General features: G+C 34.7%; 1 protein-coding gene across 1 annotated transcript in view; it reads right to left on the bottom strand.

Moving 5' to 3' along the window:
* Positions 1-14,706, bottom strand: part of SORCS3 (sortilin related VPS10 domain containing receptor 3) — a 687,244-nt gene that overhangs the window by 250,921 nt on the left and 421,617 nt on the right. Inside the window, exon 5 of the mRNA XM_051981368.1 lies at positions 3,010-3,083. Coding sequence (XP_051837328.1) covers positions 3,010-3,083 — 74 coding nt within the window. The remainder of the gene's footprint in view (positions 1-3,009; positions 3,084-14,706) is intronic.

Below are 14,706 nucleotides of genomic sequence, written 5' to 3'. Positions count from 1 at the left end.
AATTGACAAGAAGGAAAAATTTGAGGAGGGAAAAGATTTGGAATAGTTTCTGTGGGAGTAAGAGAGGGAATCAATTTCAATAGGTGTCTGATAATATTCCTTAAACCCTTCAAAGAGGGCAAACTTCATATGTAGAGAAAGGCTACAGAGAAAAATCTCTGAACAAAATAAGGATCCCCATTGGGGGGGGGCGGGGAGAATCTTTCTATTCTAAGTTCCACTGGACAGTGAAACTTATCTCAAAAGAAGGTTTGAAAATCCATTTACTAGATGGATGCCAGAGAACATAATTTTGTGAAACACAATTTCCCAGAGAAAAGATGGAAGATAGAAGGAAAGGATTTGGGAACTAATTCCATTTTTGTCTGCTCTCTATACCATTTATAGCAGGTGAAAATAAAGGGCAAGGAAAATGACAACAGATGTTATAGTGATTAGTTTGACAACTAGTCTGACAATAATAGATAAGAACTGGGAAATACATAAGGGAAGAAAGAATTGGGCTGTCATTGAGAACAATATCTAATATGAACATCTGGTCAACAGCTCCCTCTTCTTAGAAAAGGTCTTGGTGGCTAAGACAGTCCACAGGGAAAGTATCCTAAAAGTTTAGTTTTAGCACATCTGGAATTCGGGGATAGGGGAAAATATCAGTTTCAGATGAGTTTTCAAAGTTACAGGGATAATGCAAGATAATAGTATCTGTCCTACCTTACTCAGAGGGTAGCTATGGAAATGAAATGAGATAATGGATGCAAAAGAATAGTGGAAAGTAGAAAGAGCTGTATAAATGTAAGATATTATTATCATCATTATCATTAGTATTGTTATTATTGTTGGATACTTTCCCAATCCTTAGCCATCATCCCTACCCAATATCTCTCAGGAGAAGAAGACACATATCTTTCAAAGATGTTCTTCATATGTAGAATATATATCTTTTTGGACACTACAATGCCCCTTCAAATTTAGAGTATTCCTTCATTCTATTCCATACTGCTTCCATTGTTGTCCTTTCCACTATATTAAAAATAGGGGATTAGGGCACGTTTGCTTTTAGTCATCAAGAAACATGCTTTATAAAATAAGTTAGTGCTTCATGACTACTATGACACAAAAAAGAAATAATTGAGGCAATTATATATCAGAAAAGGATGAGTAGTAATTGCAAACCGAGGCTTTCAGCCATTACTTGGCAAGTGATCATTGGCACTAAGTTTTATTTTCCCCCATGGGGACAGGTAAAAATAAAGTGCAGAGTAAGGGGATCTGAGGTACAGATAACAGGGACAAACAGGACTTGGCAATTTATTCTTTTCTTCTCATAAAGGAAGGGGATAAAACCCTTGGATCAGAACATTTTTTCCCCTGTCTTTTTTTCAAAAAAGAAAAAATGCAGTCCCTAGTCCATTTAATTTAATTTCTTTCAGAATTGATGACAAAGCTTATCTAGTCTACTGTGTTACTTTTCTTCATCTACTTAGTTCCCCGGATGGCTGGCCACCTCAAATTCTTAACAGTCTGAATAAAAGATAGCTTTCATTCAGAAGCTCTGTGCATTAGACCTTGGAGAAATTGTCCATTTCAGGTGGACAGCTGATGAAAGCCACATAGACAGAGCATCGTAGAATCATACAGAGAGTGTTTCCTCTTCTTCATAGCTTGTTAAAGACTCCTACTTTTACCAAATGAGAAAAGAAGTGGTTTGGCTCACAAATCCTTGAAATACTCCAACTTCGGGGAAAGGAAGGCTTTCCTTTAAGTAAGGCTTAATAACCACTATTGTCCCTGCTTCTTCCTCCCAAACTGAACATAGAAGTATAGGAAATCTTTATTGGTCATTAATTCCTCATTTCAAATAATTGCAGAGGACTGAGCCAATCTATTATGGTTCAACACAAAAAAATAATTTGTGAATGAAGAAGTCAGGCTATGGAATTGCTGTTCCACAAAGAAAGCAGTGACAACCAAATCTGGCTGACTATAATAGGGATCTATGCAACAAGGTATTGATAAACCTATATTCATCAACCATTACCTATCTCTCAAATGTAAGGCATAAAACTAAATAAGAACAGATGAACTATTAGAGCTGGTTAGGATTTTCTTGTGAAGATCTCTCATTTTATAGAAGAGGAAACTGAGACTCAGAAAGATGAAATAATTTACCCAAGTTAACTAATCTGTAAACCTGGGACCAGAATCCAAGTTTTTTGGCTTTAAATTCAATCTAATATTCCTCTATTGCAACTTAATACTACCAGATACCATCTACCAAGAAAGGTAAATATATCATAAACTCTTACCCTCTTCTATGCCTTGTCATCCTGACCAATCTCCAATGCCCTATGAAGTTGTTACATCCTATTGCCTATCGATTTGGATCCAGTCTGGTAGAAAAAATACTAGATTTGGAGTCCTTGGATCATAATCCCATACTGGCCACTTAAAACCAATGTGATTTTAGGTGAGTCACTTTGTCTATTTGTCCTTAGAAAAATGAAAGGATTAGATCCAATGACCTACCCATAAAGCCTCTTCCAGTTTCAAATCTTTAATCCTAAGAATTCTGTTTAGTTTAGTTTTATTTGATTGTGTATTTATTTATGTGTTTATTTTGCTGAGGCAATTGGGGTTAAGTAACTTGCCTAGGGTCACATAGCTAAGTGTCTGAGGCCAAATTTGAACTCAGGTCCTCCTGACTTTGGGGCTGGTGCTCTATCCACTATATCATCTAACTGCCCCTACATAGTTTTTAAACAATAAGTAAATTCATAAGGTAGTTCAAAATACATGCTAAAATGAGTGACAACAGAACCAATGGTATTGAAACTATCTATCTATCTATCTATCTATCTATCTATATATATATATATGATCACTTAATATATGTTGTAAAAAGTACTTTGTGTGACTCTGATCTCAGAACCAGAATAATTTTTTGCATAGAATGGGTGCTTAATAAAAATTTAAGTGAATGAGCGGACATCAATGGAGCTAAGAGCTTACCAGTAAAACCTGTTGGGTGTAATATGCTCATGCATCAGTTGCCATCTTCTCCCAAAATCCATGGAGCTATAGAGCTGCAAAAGACAAAGTGGGATTAAGGATAAGGAGACAATGAGTACCAAAAGATCTTAAGAAAACTGGTTGCATGCTGCAGAAATATTTATGCTAGAATATCAAGGTATTGTTTAAAAAAATACATTTCACCAAGAATCACCATCATTCTTAACCGATCCAGTTAAATAAAATTTAAGACTGCATATCTACCATAGGACCTTGCACATAATATGCATTTGAAAAGCATCAGTAAATTGAAGGCTGATTTACATTGATCTATAGATTCCAAATTTGCAAACAACTTTCCCCACAAAACTCTGATAAGACACATAGCACAAGCACCATTATCTCCCTTTTATAGACAGAGAAGCTATTCATCTGAGAATTTAGGTGGCACCAAAATTCTAAGATTAAATTCCCTATGGTCACACAGAATCTCAAAATTAGGAAAACCAAGGTTTTCTATTCTCCAGAATGGTGCTACTTTTAGTATACCACATCAGTCTTTGAGCCAAGAGAGTGAATTGTCCATTGTCCATTGATGCCCACAGATGTATTCTTCAACAGGAGACCCTCTAGCAAAATTAATTATTTTTAAATATACCTGAAACATCGATTCTGTTTAGAATCAACTAGTAATACTCAAGAGACCCCAAATCTATCTTTTCTTGAAGACGTAGTGTAAATTCTCCCAGTTCTGGGAAGTCTTTTCTGGCTATGCTAGAACACTGCCTCTTCTTCCTATAGCTGTTTACAGCTAGGCAAGCTATCATCTTTCATTCCATAGCTATAATCCAAAATCATAACATACCAAGGCTTGGTAGAATGAGTTAAATCTAACAAGATGAAAGTGAATAAAGATCAATATAAAATCATACATTGGAATTAAAAATAAATCAACTCACAATAGTAAGATGAAGAGAACACAGATAATGGTTCTTGGGGAAAGAATTGCAATCTTGAATAAAATGAAAACTCAATATTAGTCAAATGGGCAATATAAAAAATAAAAGCTAGTATGATTTGAGGGTGCATTGAGAGGCAGTTTTTATCTGAAAAGAGGTAAACTGAGAAGAAATGGGAATATCATTCACAGTAACAGCACTATTGTAACAATGATCAACTGTGAAAGACTTATACTCTGTTCAAGACAATGATGCAAGATAATTCCAAAGGACTCATGATGAAAAATGCTGTCAAACTTCAGAGAGAGAAACCTGATTGACTGCATATATTTAATCCCAATCAGATTGTTTGCTGTCTTGGGGAAGGTGAAATAAGGAAGGGAGGGAGAGAATTTCAGATTTTAGAAAAATTTACAAAAATGAATGCTGAAAGTCTAGTGTTTGACAAACCCAAAGACCCCAGCTTTTGGGAGAAGAATTCACTGTTGGACAAAAATTGCTGGGAAAGTTGGAAATTAGTATGGCAGAAACTAGGCATTGACCCATACTTAATATTGTACACCAAAATAAGGTCAAAATGGGTTCATGATCTAGGCATAAAGAATGACATTATAAATAAATCACAAAAACATAGGATAGTTTACCTCTTCAACCTGTGGAAGAGGAAGAAATTTGTGAGCAAAGAAGAACTAGAAGTAATTATTGATCACAAAATAAAAAATTTTGATTATATCAAGTTAAAAAATTTTGTACAAATAAAACTAACGCAGACAAGATTAGAAGGGAAGCAATAAACTGGGAAAACATTTTTACAGTCAAAGGTTCTGATAAAGGTCTCATTTCCAAAATATGTAAAGAATTGACTAATTTATAAGAAACTAAACCATTCTTCAATTGGTAAATGGCCAAAGGCTATGAACACAATTTTCAGACGAAGTAATTGAAACTATTTCTAGTCATTTGTAAAGGTGCTCCAAATCATCTCTGAGATACCACTACACACCTCTCAGATTGGCTAAGATGACAGGAAAAGATAACGACAAATGTCGGAGGGGATGTGGGAAAACTGGGACACAGATAGATTGTTGGTGAAATTGTGAATAAATCCAACATTCTGGAGAGCAATTTGGAACTATGCCCAAAAAGTTATCAAACTGTGCATACCCTTTGATCCAGCAGTGTTACTACTGGGCTTATATCCCAAAGAGATCTTAAAGAAGGTAAAGGGACCTATATGTGCAAAAATGTTTGTGGCAGTCCTTTTTGTAGTGGCTAGAAACTGGAAGTTGAATGGATGTTCATCAATTGGAGAATGACTGAATAAATTATGGTATATGAATGTTATGGAATATTATTGTTCTGTAAAAAATACCAGCAGGATGATTTCAGAGAGGTTGGAGAGACTTACATGAACTGGTGCTAAGTGAAATGAATAGAACCAGGAGACATTATACACTTCAACAAGAATACTATATGATGAATTCTGTTGGGCGTGGCTCTCTTCAACAATGAGATAATCCAAATCAGTTCCAATTGTTCAGTAATGAAGAGAACAAGCTACAGCAGTGAAAGAACCCTGGGAAATGAATGCGGACCACAACATAGCATTTCTACTCTTTCTGTTATTATCTGCTTGCATTTTTGTTTTCCTTTTCAGGTTATTTTCACCTTCTTTCTAAATCAGATTTTTCTTGTGCATCAAGATAACTGTATAAATATGTATACATATATTGAATTTAACATATACTTTAACATATTTAACATGTATTGGACTATCTGCCATCTAGGGAAGAAGGTGGGTGGAAGGAGGGAAAAAGTTATAACAGAAGGTTTTGCAAGAGTCAATGTTGAAAAAATTATCCATGCATATGTTTTGCAAATAAAAGCTATAATAATAAAAAAGATAACAAAAAATGAATGCTGAAAACTATCTTTACATGTATTTGTGAAAAATAAAATACTATTTCAAAGAGAGAATTGATGAATTCTGACTGCAGATTTAGGCATACTTTTTTTTTCATTGTCCATGTTTCTTGCTTTTTATTGTTAATGTTTCTGCAACATGGCTAAGATGGAAATATATTTTGCATGAGTTGGCATACATAATTGATAATATATTGCTTTCTTTCTCAATGAGTGGAGTAGGAAATGGAGGGGAAATGTCTCAAATTTTTAACTCAAATTTTTAAAAAATGAATTTTAGAAATAAATAAATATATTTAAGCATAGAATATCAGAGCAGGTTTTAGGACTCTGAAGATAATAGTCCATCTGTATTCTATTTTACTCAAGGAAAATTTCTGAAGCACTATATTTTGTTGTGGTCACCAAGAAAGATATTGATCAAGTGGAAATTTTCCAAAGGAGATTGGTAAGGACAGTGAAAGGTCTCAATCTCACGTGATATGGGGATTAAAGAAAATAGGCATGTTTGGACAGGAGAAAACTTAATAAAGTCATAATAACTGCCTTTAGTTATATAAAGACTGTCAAGTGGGACAGGTATTAGACATGTTCTGCTTGACTCCAGGGAACAAAAGTAAGAGTAACAGGTGAAAATTGCAAAGAGTTGTGTTGATACAAGTGCAAAACTTTATGTAACATTTAGATATAGCCAAAAGTAACATAGATTCCCTTGAAAGGAAATGAATCACCCATCACTTAAAGACTTTAAACTAAGACTGGATGATCCTGGTTAAATATAATTTAAAAAGGACTGTTATTCCAATAAAGTTTTGAATGCTATTCTTTGAGATCTTTTCCAACCATGAGATCCATTATGCTGTCTCTCAAGCATTATCAGTTCCTTTTACAAAGGCTAACAAACAATTGAATCCAATTCTTCTCTTATAATGATAGGACCAATAGTACCACAATTTATAAAAATAGATAATCTGTGATTCCTGGGTTTGTCTAAGCATTCAAGTTGGATGACTTGAGGAGCTCATATCGGTTTCCCAATCACTCTCATTAAGGAGTATGCACCTGATTCCTTCTATACCTTATTGATTTGGATCATTCTATTTGCTCAGATACCCACTACTAGCCAAAGCATCAATGTCATTGTGCAAATAAATCCTTGATCTAATCACTTCTTTATTTGTCAGGGAACCCAGAGCAAAAGAGAGTTAGACAATGACAACCGCAACCTTCAAGGAAGTTATGCTCATTTCTGCCTCCTTGGCATTTGTCTCTACTAGTGTTTCTTCCTTTTCTTTCAAAGGAGATATCTGTAACTTGTCTATATTCACACAAGATGTGGCTATACTTAAGAATATCTCTTCAACATTCTCATCACTCTTAGAGGGAATATGCTTATCAAGAAAAACCAAGACACTATATGCTTTTGGACTTCCACTACCTCCATTCACCTTTCTATATCAGATCCTATGTTTGATTGCTGTCAGAGAGATTAAATTGAATTTCTTGCCTAGAGACTGACTAGGATAAACAGAAAAAGCAAATTCATCAGGAAGGTTGGGAGTTAGCTACATAGTCAAGTTACATAGTCTCTAGAGCCTGAGGAACCATTTTCTTCTAGGCTGGATAGTATCTCAGTATTTTTCAACTGAAAAGTTTTTGCCAGATCAAATGTTTGAGCTTGTGTTTGAGGCCAAGAAGAAAAGTCATAGAATTCTTGATCTCCACATAAACCAAAAATCTGACTTATGTAATTAGCAAGTCAGAAAAACAAACAAGCATTGATTAATCACCTACTATGTAACAGGCACTGTGCTAAATGCTGAAGATAGAAAAAGATACAAAATATAATCTCTGCCCTCAACAAGCTCACAATATAATGGGAGAGGCAACAAGTAAACAAATATGTACAAACAAGAGATATAGATGATAAATAGAAAATAATTACAAGAAGGAATTGAGAGGTTGGAAAAGGCTTCCTATAGAAGATGAGATTTTAGTTGAAACTTAAAAAGAAAGGTAGGAAAGGCAGCAGAGAGAGGTAAGGAAGGAAAGCTTGGAGGACAGAAAGAAATGCCCAGAGTCAAGAGACATTTGTGTAAGAGCAAGGAGACAATATCAATGAAATGGAGAGCATGTGACAGGAAACAAGATATAATAAGACAGGAAAGACAGCAGGTGATTAAGAGCAACTACATGGCAAAGTAGAGAGAGAATGCCTGGTCTGGAGTTAGACCTCAAATCCGGCTTCAGATACTTATTATGAAACCTTGAAAACTTCACTTAAGCCTGTTGCCTCAATTTTCTTAGATATAAAATGAACTTAAAAAGGAAATGGCCAACAACTCTCAAAACTTTGCCCAAGAAAACTCTGAATGATTAACAAAGAGTTAGAAATTATTGAACAACAATGAAAGGTTATTTAGGGTTTTGAATGTTAAGCAGAGAATTTTATATTTAATTCTAGAGAAGATGAATAAGGGGGTGATATGATAGGAACTGTGCTTTAGGAAAATCACATTAGAGAATGAATGGAGGATGAATCAGAATGAGGAGACACCTGAGGAAGGCAAACCCACTATTGCAACAGTCTAGGCATGAGATAATGAAGGCAATGTCACCACATTTAATAGATATTGGAAAGAAGAAATTGATAGGCCTTGTCAACAGGATGGACTTGGAGTGGGATAAGGGAGAGGTATGAAATAATGAGAGACAGCGTGAAGGATGCAAGCCTGAGGAGAGGATGCTGTTTTCCTAGACAGTAAAAAGGAAGTTAGGAGAGGGGAGGTCTTAAGAAGAAAGAGAATGTGTTTAGCTTGGGACATGTTGAGCTTAAAATATTTATTTGACATCCAGCTGAGATGTCTGAAAGGCATTTGAAGATGCAAAAATTGGAGGTAGGTAGAGAGTTTGGGGCAGAATGGCTAGATTTGAGAATGATCAGTTTAAAGATGATAATTAAATCCATGGAAGCTGCTGAGATCACCAAGTTGAGTACAGAGACAGAAGACAAGAGGCCCAGGACATAATCATGTGGGCCACCTCTAGTTAAATGGGTATGATCTAAATGAGGATCCAGCAAAGAAGGCTAAAAAGGTAAAGAACTAGGAGAGACTAAAGACTAGAAAGAAAAGGTAATCAAAGAGATGGTGCTCCACAAAGTCAATAGCTGCAGAGAGGTTGAGGATAATGAGGATTAATAAAAAGGCATTAGATTTTTTTTGGGGGGGGAGATCATATAAGAGAATCTTAGAGATTCAAGTTCTAATACAACTATATCATGCTATATATGGAGAAAATGAGATCTAAAATAAAAGGGACTTATCCCACATCACACTAATCATAACAACACTCATTTAGGATTTAAATTCTATAAAGCAATTTACAGCTATTACTTGAGAGGGGCAGCTAGATGGAGCAATGGATTGAGCCTTGGAGTGAGGAGGACCTGAGTTTAAAATTGGCCTCAGATATTTAACACTTCCTGGCTATGTGACCCTGGACAAGCCAACCCCAATTGCCTCACCAAAACAAACAAAAAACCGATATTACTTTGATTCTCACAATGACCCTATAAGTACTATAAGTACTATCCACTGCTTTCAGTCAAGACCCTAAAGCCATCACTAAAGGGAGAAATGATTGTGAAAAGGAGTCCCATCTTTTCTCACCCACCAGAAATAATTGCTGACCAATTGTCTTTAATAGATAGATAAGCACGGGAGCATTTCTCTTCTTCTCAGTTCCCATTCATAAGACCACCAGGCTTTTTTCTACCCTAGACACTAGAAGCAATTCCTGTGCAGAGGGCACTGGCCATCCAACTCACTGACACTCACAGGGTAGTCAGTTCTTTTGACTATTCTCTCCCTGATGGAAACAACGCAGGACCTTGAACCCAAAGGCCAATGCCTCCAAACTCAGTGCTCTCAGTTATTATCCTGAGAAGCAGCCCCTCGCAGGGGTCCTCAAACTACTGCCCGCGGGTCAGATGCAGCAGCTGAGGATGATTATCCCCTTACCCAGGGCTATGAAGTTTCTTTATTTAAAGGCCCACAAAACAAAGTTTTTGTTTTTACTATAGTTTGGCCCTCCAATAGTCTGAGGGATAGTGAACTGGCCCCCTATTTAAAAAGTTTGAGGACCCCTGTGGCCTGGAAAGATGCAGTCTGGCCATGGCTTCTGCAAGTGATACAGCCACAACTACTGATGTCCCAGGAGAAAATACTGTTATCATCAAAGCTCTTAAAATGCTTTCAAATCATGGATGACATGGTTTTATGGAAATTGAATGAAAGAAAAGGCATTCCCTATCTGCTTTGCTGTTGCATCCTACTGAACATGGGACTTCTCTATCTGACTGGCAGCTGAAACCTTCCATATGTGTCTTCTCCCCCCATTAGCATATGAACTACATGAGACCAGGGATTGTCTGTCTTTTCTATTCGCATTTCTGCCACTTAGCACAGTGCTTTGCACTTAGCACATGCTTAAATAATTTATTAATTCCCTTTGCTTTAAAGATAAGGAAATTGAGGATGAAAGGTTAAGTGATTTTTCCATGGTCAGGTCTTTTACATCAGGCCACAACTCTTATAGGTAAGATGAAAAACAAGATAGAGCTAAGTCTCTTTCAGACTAGCAAGGCTATTCAAATTCCCTGGAGAATTGTAACCAGCTGCCATAAGAAATTTTTTTTTAAGTGGTCCTCGAGCTGTAAATGGAGCCTAAAACAGGAAAGCTCTTTCTGTTCTCTTATATAACCAGGTCTATAGAGAAGTGCTTTTGGCATACATTTGCCTATTCATCCCAAAATACCTGAATAAAATTCATAATTTTTTTTTGGCTTTATGAATCATGTTGGGAGAGAAAAATCAGAGGAAAAGGGGAAAACCATGGGAGAGATAAAAAGGCAGAAAAAAGAAGAAAACATTCAGTTTTCTTAATTCTTTTTTTGGATGCAGATGGCATTTTCTGTCCAGTCTATTGGGATTGCTTTGGATCACTGAACCATTGAGAAGAACCAAGTCTTTCATAATTGGTCATTGAACGTTCTTGCTGTTATTGAATATAATACATTTTCTGGTTCTGCTTGTTTCACTCAGAATCAATTCATGTAAATCTTTCCAGGCCTTTCTAAAATTGGCTTATCATTTTTTATAGAACAAGAATATTCCATTATTTTCATATGCCACAGATTGTTCAGCTATTCCTCAGTTGATGGGATCTACATAATTTCCAACTCTTTGCAACCCTCAAAATAACTGCTACAAACATTTTTACATGTGTGAGATCTTTTTCCTCCTTTATGATTTCCTTGAGATACACAGACCCAGTAGCAGCACTGTTGGGACAATGGGTAGGCACAGTTTTATAGCCCTTTGGGCATAGTTCCAAATTGCTCCTCAGAATAGTTGGATGGTTTCACAACTTCATCAAGAAGGCATTAGTGTCCCAGTTTTCCCTTATCCCCTCTAACATTTATCATTATCTTTTCCTATTATCTTAGCCAATCTAAGAAATATGAGGTGGTACATCAGAGTTGTTTTAATTTGCACTACTCTAATCAATAGTGATTTAGAGCATTTTAATATAACTATAGATTGTTTAAATTTTATCATTTGAATGTTATCTGTTTATAACCTTTGACCATTTTATCAATTAGGGAATGACTTGCATTTTATAAATTTGACACAGTACTTTATATATTTTAGAAATGAGATTTTTATCAGAAACACTAGCTGTAAACTTTTCCCCCAACTTTGCACTTTTAATCTTGTTTCTGTTGGTTTTGTTTGTACAAAAACCTTTAATTTAATGTACTCAAGGTTGTCCATTTTCCCTTTTATAATGTTATCTGGTTCTTTGGTCATAAATTCCTCCCTTCTCCAAAGATCTGATAGGTAAATTATTTCTTGTTTTCTTAATTTATTATAGGATCATTCTTGATCCCCAAATCATGTAACTAATTTGACCTTATTTCGGCTTGGGGTATGAGATATAGATCTAGACTAAGTTTCTGACATATTACTTTCCAGTGATCCCAGCATTTTTTGTCAAATAGTGAATTCTTTCCAGAAGCTGGAACTTGGGAGTTTATCGTATACTAGATTACTATAGGCCTTGATTATTGTGTCTAGCATCTCTAATCTTTTCCACTGATCTACCATTCAATTTCTTACCAAAACCAAATGGTTTTGATGACTGCTGCTTTATAATATAGTTTTTGGTTTGGTACTGCCAAGTCACCATCTTTTGTATTTTTTTTCCATTAATTCCTTCACGTTCTTGATCTTTTATTCTTCCAGATGAATTTTGTTATTATTTTTTCTAGTTCCAGAAAATAATTTTTGGTAGTTTGTTATACCACTGAATATGTAGACCAATTGAGGCAGAATTGTTATTTTTATTACAGCTTACCCATGAGCATCTGATATTTTCCAATTGTGTAGATGTGACTTTATTTGTGTGAGGAGTGTTTTATAATTGTGTTCATTAATTCTTGAATTTGTTTTAGCAGGTAGACCCCCAAGTATTTTATTTTGTATACAGTGATTTTAAATAGAATTTCTCTTGCTGATGGGCTTTGTCAGTATTATATAGAAATGCTGATGATTTGTTTGGGTTTATTTTATATCCTGCAATTTTGCTAAAGCTGTTAATTGTTTCCAATAGATTTTTGGATGATTTTCTAGAATTTTCTAAGTGCATTATTATATCATCTTCAAAGATGGATAGGTTTATTTCCTCATGGCTTATTCTAATTCCTTTCATTTTGTTTTCTTATTTCTAAAGCCAACGTTTCTAGTACAATGTTGAATAATAGGGATGATAAAGGGCACACTTGTTTCACCTTTGATATTATTGAGACTACATCCAGCTTCTTTCCATTACAAATAATGTTTGATGTTGGCTTTAGATAGATATTCCTTATTTTAAGGAAAGTTCTCTAGTGTTTTTAAATGGGTATTGAATTTTGTCAAAAGCTTTTTCTGTGTCTATTAAGATCATCTTATGATTTCTGTTGGTTTTGTTATTGATATGGTGGATTGTTGAAATAGTTTTCTTGATTTTGAACCAGCCCTGCATTTTTGGTATAAATCCCATTTGGTAACAGTATATTATCCTGCTGATAAATTGTTGTAATCTTTTTGTTAATATTTAAAATTTTGGCATCAATATTCATTAGATAGATTGGTCTGTAATTTTCTTTCTCTGTTTTGGCTCTTCCTGATTTAGATATCAGTATTATATTTGTGTCATAGAATGAATTTGGCAACACTCTTTCTTTGCCTATTTTTCCAAATAGTTCACAAAGTATGGGAATTAATTGTTTTTTAAATGTTTGGTAAAATTTGTTGTGAATCCATCTGGCCCTGGAGATTTTTTTCTGAGGGAGTTCACTAATGGTTTGTTCAATTTCTTTTTCTAAAATGGGACTGATTAAGTCCTCTTCTGGGGAATTTATAGTTTTGTAAATATTCATCTATTTTGGTTAGATTGTCAGACTTGCAGCCATACATTGGGGAAAATAGCTCCTAATTATTGTTTTAATTTCTTTGTCATTGATGCCAAGTTCACTCTTTTTTATTTTTTATGCTGTGATTTTTTTTTCCTTTTCTTTTTCTAACTAAATTAGCCAAAGGTTTATGTGTTTTGTTATCTTTTTTTTTCGTTAAACCAACTCTTAAGTTTTATTTATTAGTTCAATGATTTGCTTAGTTTCAGTTTTATTAATCTCTACTTTGAGTTTCAGAATTTCTAATTTGGTATTTAATTGGGTGGTTTTAATTTCTCCATTTCCTTTTAGTTGTATGCCCAATTCATTGATCTTCTCTTTCTCTATTTTATTCATGTAGCTATTTAGAAATATAAAATTTCCTGTAAGAACGCTTTGGCTGCATTCCATAGGATTTGGTATGCTATCTTATTGTCATTCTCTTGTATGAAATTATGGATTGTTTCTGTGATATGATGTTTGACCCACTCAATTTTTAGAATTAGATTATTTAATTTCCAATTGGTCTTTAACCTATTTTTCTCTGTCCCTTTACTGAGTATAATTTTTTATTGCACTGTGTTCTGAAAAGGAAGCATTTACTATTTCTGCTTTTCTGCATTTGACTGTGAGATTTTTATACCCCAATACATGGTCAATTTTTATGTAGGTGCCATGTACTACCTAGGAAAAGATGTATTCCTTTCTGTCCCTATTCAATTTTCTCTAGAGGTCTATCATATCTAGGTTTTCTAGTATTTTATTAGCCTCTCTAGTTTCTTTTCTATTTATTTTGTGTTTAGATTTGTCTGATTCTGAGAGGGGAAGGTTGAGGTCCCCACTGATATACTTTTGTTGTCTGTTTCTTTTTGTAACTGACTTAAAATCTTCTCTAAAAATTTAGCTGTGCTACCACTTTGGTACACCTTATCAAAATGTACTTTCCTTCCTTATCTTTTTTAACAAGATCTATTTTTACTTTTACTTTATCTGAGATAAGGATTTCTACCCTGCTTTATTAATTTTTTTTTATTTAGCTGAAGCATAACAAATTCCGCTCCAGCATTTTATCTTTACTCTTTATGTGTCTCTCTGTGTCAAATGCGTTTCTTGTAAACAACACATTGTAGGATTCTGTTTTTTAACTCACTGTGCTATTCACTTCTGGTTTGAGGGAGAGTTCCCCCATTCACATTCACAGTTGTGATTATTAGCTCTGTACTTCCCTTCATCCTATTTTCTCCCTGTATATACTTTTGTTCTCTTTCTATCCTGTTGTTAATTATGTTTTTTTTTTTTACCCACAACACTCACTAC

This window comes from Antechinus flavipes, chromosome 2 (assembly GCF_016432865.1).
Source record: "Antechinus flavipes isolate AdamAnt ecotype Samford, QLD, Australia chromosome 2, AdamAnt_v2, whole genome shotgun sequence".
Classification (NCBI taxonomy): Eukaryota; Metazoa; Chordata; class Mammalia; order Dasyuromorphia; family Dasyuridae; genus Antechinus; species Antechinus flavipes.
The sequence above is the reverse complement of the archived record's forward strand: the minus strand, read 5'-3'. Positions and strand labels throughout refer to the sequence as shown.